This window comes from Phaseolus vulgaris, chromosome 6, assembly GCF_051622355.1.
Source record: "Phaseolus vulgaris cultivar YP4 chromosome 6, ASM5162235v1, whole genome shotgun sequence".
In the NCBI taxonomy this organism is placed as follows: domain Eukaryota; kingdom Viridiplantae; phylum Streptophyta; class Magnoliopsida; order Fabales; family Fabaceae; genus Phaseolus; species Phaseolus vulgaris.
Window position 1 is genome coordinate 6,001,052 of NC_143503.1, and position 14,450 is coordinate 6,015,501.

The 14,450-nt window shown below is 29.7% G+C and overlaps 1 protein-coding gene and 1 long non-coding RNA gene across 11 annotated transcripts; one reads left to right on the plus strand and one right to left on the minus strand.

The window, feature by feature from the left end:
• The first annotated feature begins 3,905 nt into the window (after positions 1-3,905).
• Positions 3,906-6,332, plus strand: LOC137830931 (beta-carotene isomerase D27). Its single transcript, XM_068638345.2, has 6 exons — positions 3,906-4,402; positions 4,488-4,580; positions 5,366-5,427; positions 5,615-5,721; positions 5,862-5,957; positions 6,033-6,332. Exons 1-6 carry the CDS (start codon positions 4,016-4,018, stop codon positions 6,080-6,082), a joined length of 795 nt encoding a protein of 264 aa, XP_068494446.2. The 5' UTR covers positions 3,906-4,015; the 3' UTR covers positions 6,083-6,332.
• A 2,015-nt stretch (positions 6,333-8,347) lies between these two features.
• On the minus strand, positions 8,348-11,870 carry LOC137836918 (uncharacterized). Of its 10 annotated transcripts, none has more exons than XR_016521714.1 (8): positions 11,477-11,870; positions 11,142-11,322; positions 10,555-10,628; positions 9,984-10,064; positions 9,515-9,657; positions 9,255-9,394; positions 8,619-9,161; positions 8,348-8,527 (listed from the first exon to the last, which is right to left on the minus strand). It is a non-coding gene; the product is annotated as an uncharacterized LOC137836918 (long non-coding RNA). The 10 variants fall into 10 exon arrangements; XR_011085366.2 differs by having other exon boundaries at positions 9,984-10,068; positions 11,477-11,806; XR_016521712.1 differs by lacking the exon at positions 9,255-9,394.
• Positions 11,871-14,450: the final 2,580 nt, after the last annotated feature.

Sequence of the window (14,450 nt, forward strand, 5' to 3'; positions counted from 1 at the left end):
ATAAAGAAGAGATCAACCACCCAGTTTTGTTGGGTTGGGGGGGGGGGGGGAGGGGTTATTGACACATGGAAGGAAATTTCGTACCATTATCTATTTGGACGACTTTAATACAGATGTGGAATTGAGTATATGCAAATGTAATGTGGTAAGTGTACTGGGAGGATCCGGACGACCGACATTGTGGCACGGGGCTCGGCCATTGGGTCGACCGACCCTATAAACCCAATTACGCTTAAGCAGAGTTAGCGAGGTTAATCAACAATTAAGAGCTACGTAATGTATTCCTAAACATGACCCAAGTTCCCTAATCTGGCCTAATAAGAAAGGCCCACTAAAATAATATAAATAGCACAAATTCTAAGATTCAGGTACATCATCATATATAATGCTTTGACAACCGAGTCTCGAATACTAAACTAACTTGATCGTCGGAGTGCCTTCTGTAGGTACCATCCGAGTCTGGATTACGAGAAGACCAAGAGGTAGTACGAGTGGAAAGGAGGAAGAAGCTTACTTGGAGAGGAAGTGAAGTGTTTCCCGACCGACCGACCAAGGAAGGAGAAGAAGTTGTCTCAATAGTTCTCTGGGCCTCAACCCTCGTTCGAGAACAACATATATATTTAAATTTGTTATCATATTATTATGAAGAAAACATAAATGGTTATTATCATTTATATCTGCTATGATATTTTAAATTTGTTATCATATCATTATGAAAATCACAGATATATTTAAATCTTTTATCATGTTATTCTGAAGATAACACAAATATTTATTATCATTTAAATCTGTTGTGATATTATTATCCTCATTATCGTGATCTCTCACGTGAGAAAAATTATTTTTGTTACTGGATATAGAGCGTAGTAGTGTAAAAGTACATGTCTAGTAAAGTTCTGGCAAGGAAAGACTTGGTATTTAAGCACATCCATTGGTGACCCACCTATCTTTCCTGGGAACTTATCTAGTGTACTAGTTCACGGTCTACAATCGTTGTTCGAATAGAAACTGAGATGACGCTTCATCATCATCATTACCATGACCTCTCACATGAGAGAAATTATTCTTGTATTGGATATAAAGTGTAGTAGTGTAAAAGTACATGTCTAGAAAAGTTCTAGCAAGGAAATACTTGGTATTGTCCATTGGTGACCCACCTCTCTTTCCTGGGAACTTACCTGATGTACTAGTTCACGGTATATTTTGATTTTAACTCCATTGGGAACTGACTCGAGCACTTAAGCGACCATCCTAATTCACCTAGTTTATAAAAGTTGAATGCTTAGCTTGGCCCAAAATGGTGACGAGCCCAATGACATGCCAAGTGGTCGGCCCAAACAATTGACAATGTATTCTAATAAGATAGCCAAAATAAAAATAGTTGAATGAATAACTGAATTAGCTAAGGCACAAATATTTACTCTGGATTCGATGAAAATAAATAGTTAGAGATAATGTTCTAGTTGCGCCCCTGAAATAAAGGGGATATATTAACAAAATATTTTTATGTTATTAACTCCTGAATGGAAATCTACGAATGTTATAAAAGAGCCTCAAGACCCTGAACAAAAGTAAGTTCAATCTGGTGAAACTACACTCATACAGATACTCTATATTCAGATACTCGTAGTTATATATTCTCCCTGACTTGATCGTCGGATTCTTGTCAACAGGTGGAACTCCCTTCACTGTGAATTATTAGCATCCCAAAGCAGCAACAACAAAAAAGAAAAGTTAGCTCGGAGTCCACCACCAAGGTCCAATCCAGGTCGAACAATCATAATAATTTTTTTTTTCACACATCTCACTGAGAATCCTTCACTCCTTTTTGTTAATAATTTTCATAATGTTAATTATTCTCTTTTCATATATTAACAATAAACATTTTTTTAAAATAAAAATGAGGTAATTTTCCTTGTACATTTCTAGTAAAAATTTGTGGAAGATAATTATTATGATTTTCCTTAAATTAAAATTAAAATTAGATAAATTCATTTAAAGTATAAAATTTATAAATAATATTTCCAATTTAAAGTATATTCATTATCGTAAATTCTGATCAATAATAATAATTAAACTTTTAATAATTCAAGTGTTTTATTTTAATCAACTATTATAATTAAATTAGAATTTATTGAGAATTTTTTTTTATCAGCACATATAGAGACATTATATTTTTTATATTTAAAAATTAATTTGTGGATATTATTGAACACTGATATATATAATAATTTATTGATTTTTATAATTATATATTTTTATTAGTTAAAGATATAAAAAAAAGTACGTTTTGTAAATATATTTATAAGAAATGTGTTAAAAAAATGTTAAAAGGAGAGAATAGAAATGTAAAAAAAAAATTGGATGACCCACAAAAATATCGAGAAGACAATTAATAGTTTTAAGATATACTTTACCTATTTTTTTCCTAATTTCTTATTTTTTCCTCACCTTTACCTCACCTCAGAACATTCACATATATCAATACTATTGACCCTCAAACCATCTTCACTACTTTATACTTTATGGCTCACACCCCCTATTGTTACTTTTTGCACCCCTATCTCACTTTCACCTTTCCCTCACCTTTCCACTTTTTTTACTCACTCTCAGTTCATGTGCCTTCTCTCCTCCTGCACTCACATTTCAATTTTTTTTCATACACTGCATCCGCCCCTCTTCTTTTGCTTTTTCTTTTACCTCCCACACACACTCACATCCAACATTGCACCTTCTCACGCGACACTTTTAAGCGAGGTGGTCCTTTTAAGTACGTGCTGTTGTGATGAGTTCTTCAACGGTTTTCTTCTTGTCAAGTACCTTAAAAAGGAAACCAAGTAAGTAACAACGATTTAGGTTTCGTTCGGAATAAAAAACCTCACGAAGCGAATGAGAGCTGAAACGACGCATCTCACTGTGTTTCTTTCTCTTCTCTCTGATAGGCGCATTGTTGCAGGTGACAATGCTTGAACAACGTCGTTATGGAATATCGAACGGGCAGTGCAACAATAAAAATGGATAATACAAAGTGAAAAGTATAATTTGGAGCAAATATAATTATTAATTCCACATGGATGTTTATTAAATTAAAAAACCCAAAATATAAAATATGTTAAAAAGGATTATACTAATAAACAGGTAAATTTTAGATAAATATATTAGATCAGTATTATGGTTGACTGATTTATTGGTTGGGTAAACAGGTATAGTTGAGTAGAGTAAAGTAGTGTGAAAAAAATATAGGTTTTCTTATTAATTAAAAATAATATTATAAGAACTAAAAAAATAATTTTAAAATAAGACTAAAAGGTATTATGGTTGACTGATTTATTGGTTTGGTAAACAGGTATAGTTGAGTGGAGTAGTGTGAAAAAATTATAGGTTTTATTATTAATTAAAAATAATATTATAAGAACTAAAACAATAATTTTAAAATAAGACTAAAAGGTAAAGTTTTCTTACACGACTAAATGATAACTAATAATAATAATAGTATAAATACTTACAGATATGAATTAAAATTTGGAATAATTAAAGTAAAACATTCGAATTTAATTAATTATTAAATCTAAGAGGTTTATTATCAATAAAAAATATTTTAATATTACTTCTAAAATAATTTAATTTCTAATATTAACTTTATTTGCCGGGTTCATATTCAAACATTTCTCATATTTGAGTTGTAATTTTTATTTTTATTTTACTTAGTAGCTTATCATATGGGAAATAAGAAAAGAATTAAAAAAAACCTACACTTTAGAATTTCACCATTTTGGTATTTGTGTGTTTTTAAAATATTTAAGTTTTATTGAGTGAAGGCAGACAGGGAGAAAAAGAAATTGCAATTGATATTCCAAAAAGAGGCTTTGAAATAGAAGAAAATCCACCTAAACAAAGGATAATGAAAAGGAACGTGTGGTGGTTAGCAAACAAGGTGGAACGCCATGTGTGTCTGTTTGAAGGGCTTAAATATTTTCAGATTCCCAGCGGGCATAGCAGATGATCAGAGGAAGAGATGGTGGGAATGAGCCTTGTGGGTGTGAGGCCAAGTGGTCTCCAACCCCAACTCCCATCATTGCGTGGTGGAGTCATGCGGCGGATTCGGTGTGGGATAGCAGAGGCGTCTGGTGAACCAGCTCCTCTGGGACAAAAGACGCGGTACAATGACGGCATATTCGAGAAGGCTTTTATGAGTCTGTTCGCGCGTAAGATGGAGAAATATGCGGATCCAGGAGGCGGAGGAAAAGGTAGGGCGAAGAAGGGTTGGTGGGAGTGGGGGTATGACTATGAGAGTTTCGTTGATGTATCAAGAAGGGTAATGCAGCGTAGATCTCGTTTCCAGCAGCAGCAAGTCGTTCGAGAGGTTCTCCTCTCTATGCTTCCTCCAGGTGCGCCTGCCCAGGTCCATCCTCTTCTTCATTTTTCCTTTTTAAGCTCAATTTCCTTTTTCAACCAAACAATATCTTTTTAATGCTCTTCTCCTGCAGTTCAGGAAATTATTTCCGCCAACAAAATGGGCTGCCGAATTTAACGCTGCATTGACCGTTCCTTTCTTCGACTGGTTAGTTGGCCCATCCGAGGTAAGATAAATCAACTTTATGTCCTCTTCCATATGTATTCCATTACAAACAAATAAGTTATATACCCAGAATATAACTTTTAGTAAGGTTTAAACTTTATTTATTTTTATTTTATTTAAAAAAAAATTCATCTTAAACATTACTATTACTATGAAACTTCACTTTAGCTTCAATAATCATCAAATGAAGTAAAATAAACTTGTATCGAAAGATTGGGCTGCTTGGGCTGGCAATACTCATAGACAAGAATCCTAAGATAATTGAAACATAGGAATTTTACATTTTATAATAGAACTTCAGATATACTGTTGGAGGCAGACGTCAAAATCAAGATGAAGTAAATTCAAGTTAGCTCATTTATCTACACAATAATTCCCTCATTAAAAGATAAGAGAAACTTTAAAAACAATGTTATTAGATAAATCAAGCCATTTATTTTATCTATTTTTAGGAACTAAGGGATCAAAAGATTATTTTTAAAAACATCACAATAACTTAAAGTTCATAATCATTTAAATTTCTTTTTAATAAAAATTTGTTAGATCTATCGTGTTACTTGTTATGAGACTGCTATCAGACCATTTATACCTATTTAATATTTAATTTCATGCATTGTTGTGTAGTTTTTATTTGATTTTGTAAAATTAAATTAGACTAAAATTTGACTTCTCATAATTATAAAATGGTTGGATTATCAATGGACTTATCGGTTGTTTACCCTTTATGTTCTTGTGATATATTACGTGGTGTGTTCGTTGATATTTTCGATTGTTGAGATGTATTAGGTTGTGGAAGTAGAGGTAAATGGTGTGAAGCAAAAGAGTGGAGTGCACATAAAGAAGTGCAGGTAGATTTGATGTCTCTTAGATTGTAAATTCAACGAATTCGTAAAAGTCATCTATTTCAATTTGTTCGTGTTTATATAGTGTATGTTTGAAACAAAAAAAAATAGAAATGATTGAAAATGGACTAAAACTTGGAATAATTAACTCCGTTGTAACAATTATTATTTGTTTATTCTTTTACATGTGAAGGTACCTGGAGAATAGTGGTTGTGTTGGAATGTGTGTCAATATGTGCAAGATTCCTACACAAGATTTTTTCACTAATGAATTTGGACTTCCCTTAACGATGACTCCCAGTATGTCTTCTTTCCTTTTATTACTGGCCACAAATTCTTGATTACATTTATATATGAAGACTCATCCAAAAAAAATGATTGGTTTATGCTTTTTGAACTTAAAAATTAAGCGAGATGGTTTTAACCGAACTTAATCTCAGATTTTGAAGACATGAGTTGTGATATGGTATATGGGCAAGCACCACCCACTTTTGAAGAGGACCCTGTTTCAAAACAACCATGCTATGAGGATATATGTAAGTATGATTCTCTGCTATCCAATGAATCAAATTGAAGCATTCTGTATTCTAACAAGGTAATAACATTTGTAGGTTCTATGGCAAAATCAAGCTCTAGTGTGTGTCCTAAACTACAGGCATGAGAAGGAACTTCATTTCAATTTCATTTTTCACAATAGAATTAAGGTTTAGTAAGTAAGCTTCTATTTTTATCTGAGGGGCTACCTGTCTACAAAATTTCGATTATCAAGTGTTAGGCGTTTACTTTTCTTCTCTCAAACCTATTACATTCTTATACGGGAGGATATTGTCTACACAGTACTGCATGTAAATCTGTAATTAAACTGTCAAATATCACTATAGCTATAGATTATACGACATTGTTGGACAAAACTACGTGTTACTTTTTTGTTCTTTTTCACAAGAACAACGTGGTTAATTTCTGATTCATTATTTAACTTTTTTAACTTAATTCATTAATAAAAAAAGTATCTCTTTGAAATCGTACAGATTAGAATACAATTTTCATACTCTATAGCAAGAACCAGACTTACAAAAAAAATCTTGAAGTGATTTGCATCACATAGAACATCCTAAAAGACGTTACAAAAAAAGTCTGTATGGGCTAAATATTTGCCTTAGATGGATGCTATTTAAAAAGGTTAGCTATAAAAAGTGAGGATTTAAAATGAGTTAAAAAACTACTTTGAAGATTTTCACAATCAAACTTATTAGATGCTTAAAGGAATCGTCTAATGATTTTTTAAATTAATTCACAAAATTTTTCTAAAATGCTTTTATGACAACCAAGGCAATGCACAATAATAAAAAAAAAAAGAATGCACATTTTTATTTTTATACTAGTTAATCCTTAATTTGGATTATGCCCAAATATCCAATGTAAACTAAAAAAGTCTTTTCATCAAACTCCCTTTGAGTTTAAGCTGAGTACAAAAGTACACAAAACTTCTCTGTTGGAACAACTAATTCTAGAAATGGGGTTAAATAGATCCTTTGACTCTTCTCTCAAACAACTATATTAGATCATCTAGTGAACGAGAAAAACAAAAACAATAAAGCAATTTTATACTAGTTCATCCAAAGATAGAAACTACGTTCATTTCTCCCTTAAAACAACTTCTTCAAAGGTTTCACTAATTAAATGAATTATTACAATTAGTACAAACCACTCTTAGTTATCTTTTCTTAATTTCTTCCAGAGACTAAGACCTCAAAACAAGAAACATAGAACCCTTAAAAAGAGGGTAGTTTAATCTTATAGGGTTACTTCACATTATGAAGAAATGCAAAGATTTAACTCATCCACAAAAAATACTTAGCAACTTATGAATACTAGAAAATTGTAAACCGCTTGTGTATTTTTCAACTTTAATTTGGATCCTTTATATAAGACTTTGAATATGATAATTGCTTCAATCATTGTCTTGATAGGATTTTCTTCAATCATCTTTGTCAACTTTGCAGATCATCCATTGCTTATGTTCATTGGAAGTTTGATTTGGAAAACATTTAAAAACAACCAATAAAAGCATGATTCAATTGTATTGTAAATTTTAGTACATTTCTTTTATTTCCTTTTTTATGTTCTAGTATGAACGTAGTAGAATACATACTTTCTATATAAAACATTTTACATTTAATCAATTTCAATGTATATGCATTTCCTAATGTTATCAAACTTGATTACGAATTTGGTTACATGATATGTTTAATCTTAAAATCTAAAAGCTAATAGACCGTCTAACATTGAGAGTAACCTCTGGATGGTCTAACACTACAAGAAAAAGTGTTTTTAGAAACTAAATTTTTGGTTTTTAAAATAATAAAATTAGTCACTAACTTAATTAGAGACTAATTTAGAAACTAATAGTCTTAAGTGGCTAAAATCATGGTCGCTAATTTTAGATACCAATTTAGATTCTAATTTAGAAACCAATTTAGTTACCATTAAATAAAAACCAATTTAGTGACTAAATATATAGAAACTAATTTAGTGACCAATTATGTAGAAACCAAATTAACAACCAATTTCATGGAAACCAATTTAGTAATCAAAATATATAGAAACTCATTTAGTAACCAAATATATAAATACCAAAAAAATGGTCACTATATTGGTCTCTAAATAATATAATTTATTGAAAAATATTATTTTATTTACCTACTTTCTCTTTAATATTATATATTTATTTATAAATTAAAGTTTATTAATATTTTATATTTATTTATATATTTAAGTTCACTAATTTTAAAATAAATTTATAAAGTTTGTTAACTCAAATCTTTCATATTTTATATTTATTTATAACCTTTGTTGGGTTATTGAAAAGATTTAATATTTTTTAATTAATGGGTCCTTTTCACTGTATCTCTTCATGACTTATGCATTCTTCCCAATGTAGCTATTATTCAAAGCTTAGTTGTGACAAAGTAGTGTTTACATTCTTCAAATTACTGCCACATCCATCACAACTATTATTTTGAACCTTTTGCCACACAGAATGACTATTTTTCTTCCCTTTACCACTGTGCAAAAATTTTCTTCTGTTCTGAATCTGCTTTTCATGCTGCAAATGAAGAAAGGGGGAGGAAAATAAAATATATAAGTACAAGCCTAAAAAATAAAGCCTCAAACAAAGAACAAAGATCAGAAATCACCATGCACACGCATTATTGTTTCCTGAATGACTGCATTAGTATGTAGACTAAAAAGAAATCCATAGTGTGAGTTTATCTTTCCACTGTGTATGTCCTCTTTCTTTCTCTTTTCTTTCTCTGTGCAATATCTATGGTTATGCAAATGCAAAGTGTTGAACAGTAGAATCTGTGATTGTCCCTGTCTGCATCTCTATCTATCATCTACAGTCAGTCACTGAATACTCTTGACTATATTATCATAATTCTATGTACCAACTATACACCGAAACTCATATTTTAGCACAAGTTTGTTTGAACTCACTTTGAAGTGACGACAAATCGAAAACTTCTTCAGCATTAATAAAGAAACAAAGTTAACTATATCTAAGACTAACATAAATAATAAAATTAAACAAAGTTAATTATATGAAATCAACCAAAAACTCTCCAAACCACAGGTCCCTTATTCAAATTGGTATCTTCTTTCACGATGGCCATGGATCGGTATTATAACTTTTGAGGATATCTCCAATCCCATTAGTTGCAGGGCGTGAAGGTAAAAATCTGCAAAATGACATGTAAATTATCATTATTCCACAGTTTATTATTAATTTGGTTGTCCTAAGATACTACAACAACAATAGGAGGGCAATTTACTCAAAATATGATTAATGTGAAAGTAGTATTTCAAAACCAAGCTTAACCAATCTTCAGTAAGGATTCTCAACACGTTAACCAAGCTTGCAAAAGGTCCCATAGGCTGAGTTCAATAGTGCTTCCACAAGCGATTCCTGGAACTAAAATCCATTTTCTACTACTTAAGGATACTAGAGCAGAGAAAAAAACCATCTCAGTGTATCTTTTCACTCTTAACAAAGTACAATAATATATAATTATGAAAGGTTTTCCAAAATAACCTGAAGAGGCTTCGGTATCACGATTTTGATGAATGACCACCATCTATCTTCAACAACAGCTTTTACAAGGCAACATGCCCGCAAACCTTCTGCACCACCAAATCGTCCAAATCCACTTTGTTTCACCCCCCGAATGGTAGCGACTGAAATAGTGGAAATTACACAATACAACTTTAATTAGTGGAAATTATAATTATATGTAACCTAGGTTGAGTAGGTAACATATTCTGGCCATTTGGCTAAAAGAACTGCATAATTACAAGCCAAAAAACCAAAAAAATAATTAAACGCTACTCATTCAACATTCATAAATATTGTTGCTTACATTAGAAGTTCCTTTCAAATAGGCATTTTGCGGCAAAGTAGACGTTACAGTAAATTAAAAGCATAGATAATATCACTGCTACTAAGTTCTTTAGGGTCAAACGCCTTCTAAGAGATGACGATAAAATAGTAAAATAAATTTTACCTGACACATGTATGTTGCACCAAAATCATTAATCGCAGCAATCCCACGATGTATCTGGGAAGCTTTATCTCTAGCACGACTCTGACTACATGGAAAAACAGCACATCACAACCCAAATTTTTCAAAGATTGTGAGAATGTTACATATACAAGTGATGGTATTCCCTCAAAACAACTAAGGACATGAAGCAGTAAATACGGAAAAGACCCCACAAGCCTGATTTCAACAATAATTTTAACTAGAAAGGTTTTATGCAAGTGTAAGAGGAATATTTGAATATATTTGAAATTACACACTCATTATTTCGATAGAAAAACATTGATGACGAAATTTTTCTTTTTAATCATCACTTACTCAAATTAATACCTTTCCAAATTTTTATTGAATAGAAAACATAAGCAAGATGACCTAAAAAGCTTCAGTATAAGTGAGCTTGAGAATAACTAGGCTATACAGATCGTGAAGGTTTTGTGGATAAGTGTCTCGAGGAAAAACAATGTAATGTGTAGTTATTCAACACCTGCAACCACTACTACATAGACTATATCAAAATTATGAAAAGCATGCACACTTGACCCAATACATGACCACCAACTTCAAAGTCCTTGCTTCAATCGCTTGTTCCGCACCTTCAATGTTCCCGACCTGTGATAGGATTAAAAATACGAGTAACAGGTTAGATTCCAATGACAGATGATAATCTACAATTAGCTTTCAACATGCCTCACAAAAGGGACTTCATATCACTTAAGTCACTCAACCTATCCACTAGCATTCATAAACACTAACAAAAACAAGAAAATGAAATACGTTTTTTCATATGCTAAAATTGATTTATATAAAAGTTAATACCAACTCTTTGAAGAAGCTAAATCTGCAAGTACTTGTGGAAAGTTTATCTAAGCATAAATAAGGAAGGAGAATCATGAAATATAAACTCAGCAACGATACAAGTTATAGTAGTTGAGGGGTTCATTGACTTCAAACGAACTTCTAGTTTAATTTTCTTTAATTTGAAAATAATATGGGCTAAGTCTAAATTGAGCTAGGCATCAGAAAACACAAGAACAAACTAATTAATTTGTAGAGCAAATAAAAAGAAAACCAAAATTAGGACATCATTGTCTCTTAGGATTTGCGTATAGTTAGTAACCTCACTTGAGGAACAACTTTGAACCCAGCAGCGTGAGCCTTATTTACTAATTCCCTTGTGCAATCATCCCAGGAAATTTGCAAGACTGCAACTTCTTCTTCCAGAATGACCTTCAAATTCTCCTCAAAAGCAAAGGCTAGAAATCACAGCTTTATTCAAGTAAAGATTCAAAGTTCTCGTAGATTCCTACAAATTGAAAATGAGAGAATACAACATGAGAACAAAATCTAGGGTTTTAAGATGGGGAAGATACATAGTGAGTAAAGTTGTGTGGAGCTTCCATGAGCAAACACAAAATTAAAGGGCAAAGGACGAGAATGGAGCACGAATCGAAACTTACAATGATAAACGTTGGTCTCCTTCGGAGGAGAGAAGCGCAAAGTGCGTTGTGTTGCCGTGAGTGAGATATGAGCAGCGTTGTCGTGAGTGAGAGATGAACAGCGTTGTCGTGAGTGAGAGCGTTGCCGTCGTGAATGAGAGGGTTTTCGTCGTGAGTGAGAGCGTTGCTATTGTGAATTAGAGGGTTGTCGTCGTGAGTGAGAGATGAGCAGCGACGTTGCCCGTGAGTGAGAAATGCCCAACGTTGCCTTGTATGAGGGTTGAGCAACATTGCCCTGAGAGAGATGAGTAGAAAAAGTTAAAGTAAGAAGAAAGAGATAACAGAGTGATTAAAAATTTAATTACTTTAAAATTAGTATCTATATTTAAAATTAGTATCTAAATTCAAAATTGGTATATAAATCTATACCTCTATACCTATATATAAAGGGGATTCCCCTCTTAACTACCATTTTATTTTATTTTAATTTTATCTTTATATCTTATTATTTTATTTGTCATTTTGTAAAGAGTTTAAATTTTATATCTCAAAGAGTTTAAACATTCTACAATTGCATCCAATTCATTCTCCACTTTTATCCCATCAAACTTTCTATCATCTTTTTCTCCTTTTGGTTAAACTTTTTATCATCTTTTTCTCCTTTTGGTTAAACTTTTTATCATCTTTTTCTCCTTTTCATTAAAATTTTTATCATCTTTTTCTCCTGTTCATCTTCACTTTTATCACATCAAACTTTCTATCCTCTTTTTCTCCCGATCATCTTTACTTTTATTCCATCAAAATTTATATCATATTTTTCTCCCGATCATCTTCACTTTTATCCCATCAAACTTTCAATCATCTTTTTCTCCCGATCATCTTCACTTTTATCCCATCAAACTTTCTGTTTTCAAATTCAAATTACCAGAAGTCGCATGTTCCAGAACCACTTCCGTTCCAGAACCACCACTTCCGTTCAATCCGTAAGTGTTGTTTTTCAACTATAAAGTATATATTCTGATTTTACTTTTATTGATTATTCATTTATGAATGTCTTTGGCATTATATGATGACAATATTGATTATTCATTTATGAATGTATTTGGCATTATATGATGACAATATTATAATTATTGTGCTCCCACAAACAAATATATATGAGAAAACATATAGGAAGTTAGAGGCATAGCAGTGATTGGTGAGTTGCAGGGATTATGGTTTGTTCCTTAGAATTCGAAAATTGTTTATTAGGGGTTTAGGGATTACGGGGATTTTCTTAACCCTTGTTTGGTGAGTTATTATATTAATATATTAGTATTAGTACATAAAACGTATACGAAATTAAAAATTAAATATTCAAAATTCAAAATTTAAAATTTAAAATTTAAAATTTAAAATGGTAGTTAAGAGGAAATCCCCTATATATAGCTAACTTAAAATTTAAAATTTAATATTTAATATTTAAAATTCAAAATTCAAAATTCACTATTTTAAATTTAAAATGGTAGTTAAAAGGAGATCTCCTATATATAGATAATTTAAAATTTAAAATTTAATATTTAAAATTTAAAATTTATTAGTACATAAAACGTATACAAAATTAAATATTAAAAATTCAAAATTAAATATTAACAAATTAAAATTAAAATTCAAAATTCAAAATTTTAAATTTTAAATGGCAGTTAAGAGGAGATTCCGGTAATTTAAAATATAAAATTTAATATTTAATATTTAAAATTCAAAATTTAGTTTTTAAAAAATTAAAAATTAAATATTCAAAATTCAAAATTTTAAATTTTAAATTTTAAATGGTAGTTAAGAGGAGATCTCTTAGGTAATTTAAAATTTAAAATTTAATATTTAATATTTAATATTCAAAATTCATAATTTAAAATTTAAAATTCACTATTTTAAATTTAAAATGGTAATTAAGAGGAGATCCCTATATATAGGTAATTTAAAATTTAAAATTTAATATTTAAAATTCAAAATTTAGTTTTTAAAAATAAAGAAGTCACAAAATAAAAATATCTCCTCCCATATATTTTTAAAAATAATAAAATAAATAAATATAAGGATAAAATTTGAATAAAATACTATTAAATAATAAAATTTGAATAAATACTATTAAATAATATATGGATTAAAATTTTTTTTTTATATATTTTCATATTTTATATATTTATTTTCACATTTTGAAAAATATATTCTGAATATATTTTTTTATTTACGCTATCTATTTTTTCCATCTAAATAAATAATATTAAATAATATATACATAAAAATATTTTTTTAAATATTATCATATTTTATGTATTTATTCTCACATTTCGTAAAATATTTTCTGAAAATATTATTAATTTAACTATCTATTTTCTGTCACATACTTTTTTTTTCTTGCTATATGTATGCTTGCATTGCAATAGTGTTTTTATAATTTGTTGTGCTTTTAGTATTGATTTATATTTTAAAAAATTTTAAATAATTATTTTAATGTTTATTATTATTTTTTTACATTTTAATACATTACATAACCAAATGGAAAATATAAGTGCTTTTTATACATTTATTTTCACATTTTTTTGAAAAATATTTTCTAAAGATATTTTTTTTACGCTACTTTTTTAAATAATATATTGATGAAAATGTTTTTTAAAATATTATCATATTTTATATATTTATTTTTACATTTTGCGAATTATTTTATGAAGATATTTTTTATTTATATTTTTCATTTACATAAACAATATTTAATATATAGATCAAAGTGTTTTTTTAAATATTATCATATTTTATATATTTATTTTCACATTTTGTAAAATATTTTCTGAAAATATTTTTAATTTAGCTATCTATTTTCTGTCACATACTAATTTTTTTTTCTTGCTGTATGTATGTTTGCATTGCATTACTGATTCTTGGTTTTCTTTATTTGTTTGCAACAGTGTTTTTATATTTGTTTTGCTTTTAGTTTTGATTTATATTTTATAATTTT

Coding starts and splice junctions, on each gene's coding strand:
- LOC137830931 (XM_068638345.2), top strand. CDS start 4,016: ATGGTGGGAATGAGCCTTGTGGGTGTGAGGCCAAGTGGTCTCCAACCC. Junction 4,581..5,365: donor GGTTAGTTGGCCCATCCGAG/GTAAGATAAATC, acceptor GAGATGTATTAG/GTTGTGGAAGTAGAGGTAAA. Junction 5,958..6,032: donor ACCATGCTATGAGGATATAT/GTAAGTATGATT, acceptor TAACATTTGTAG/GTTCTATGGCAAAATCAAGC.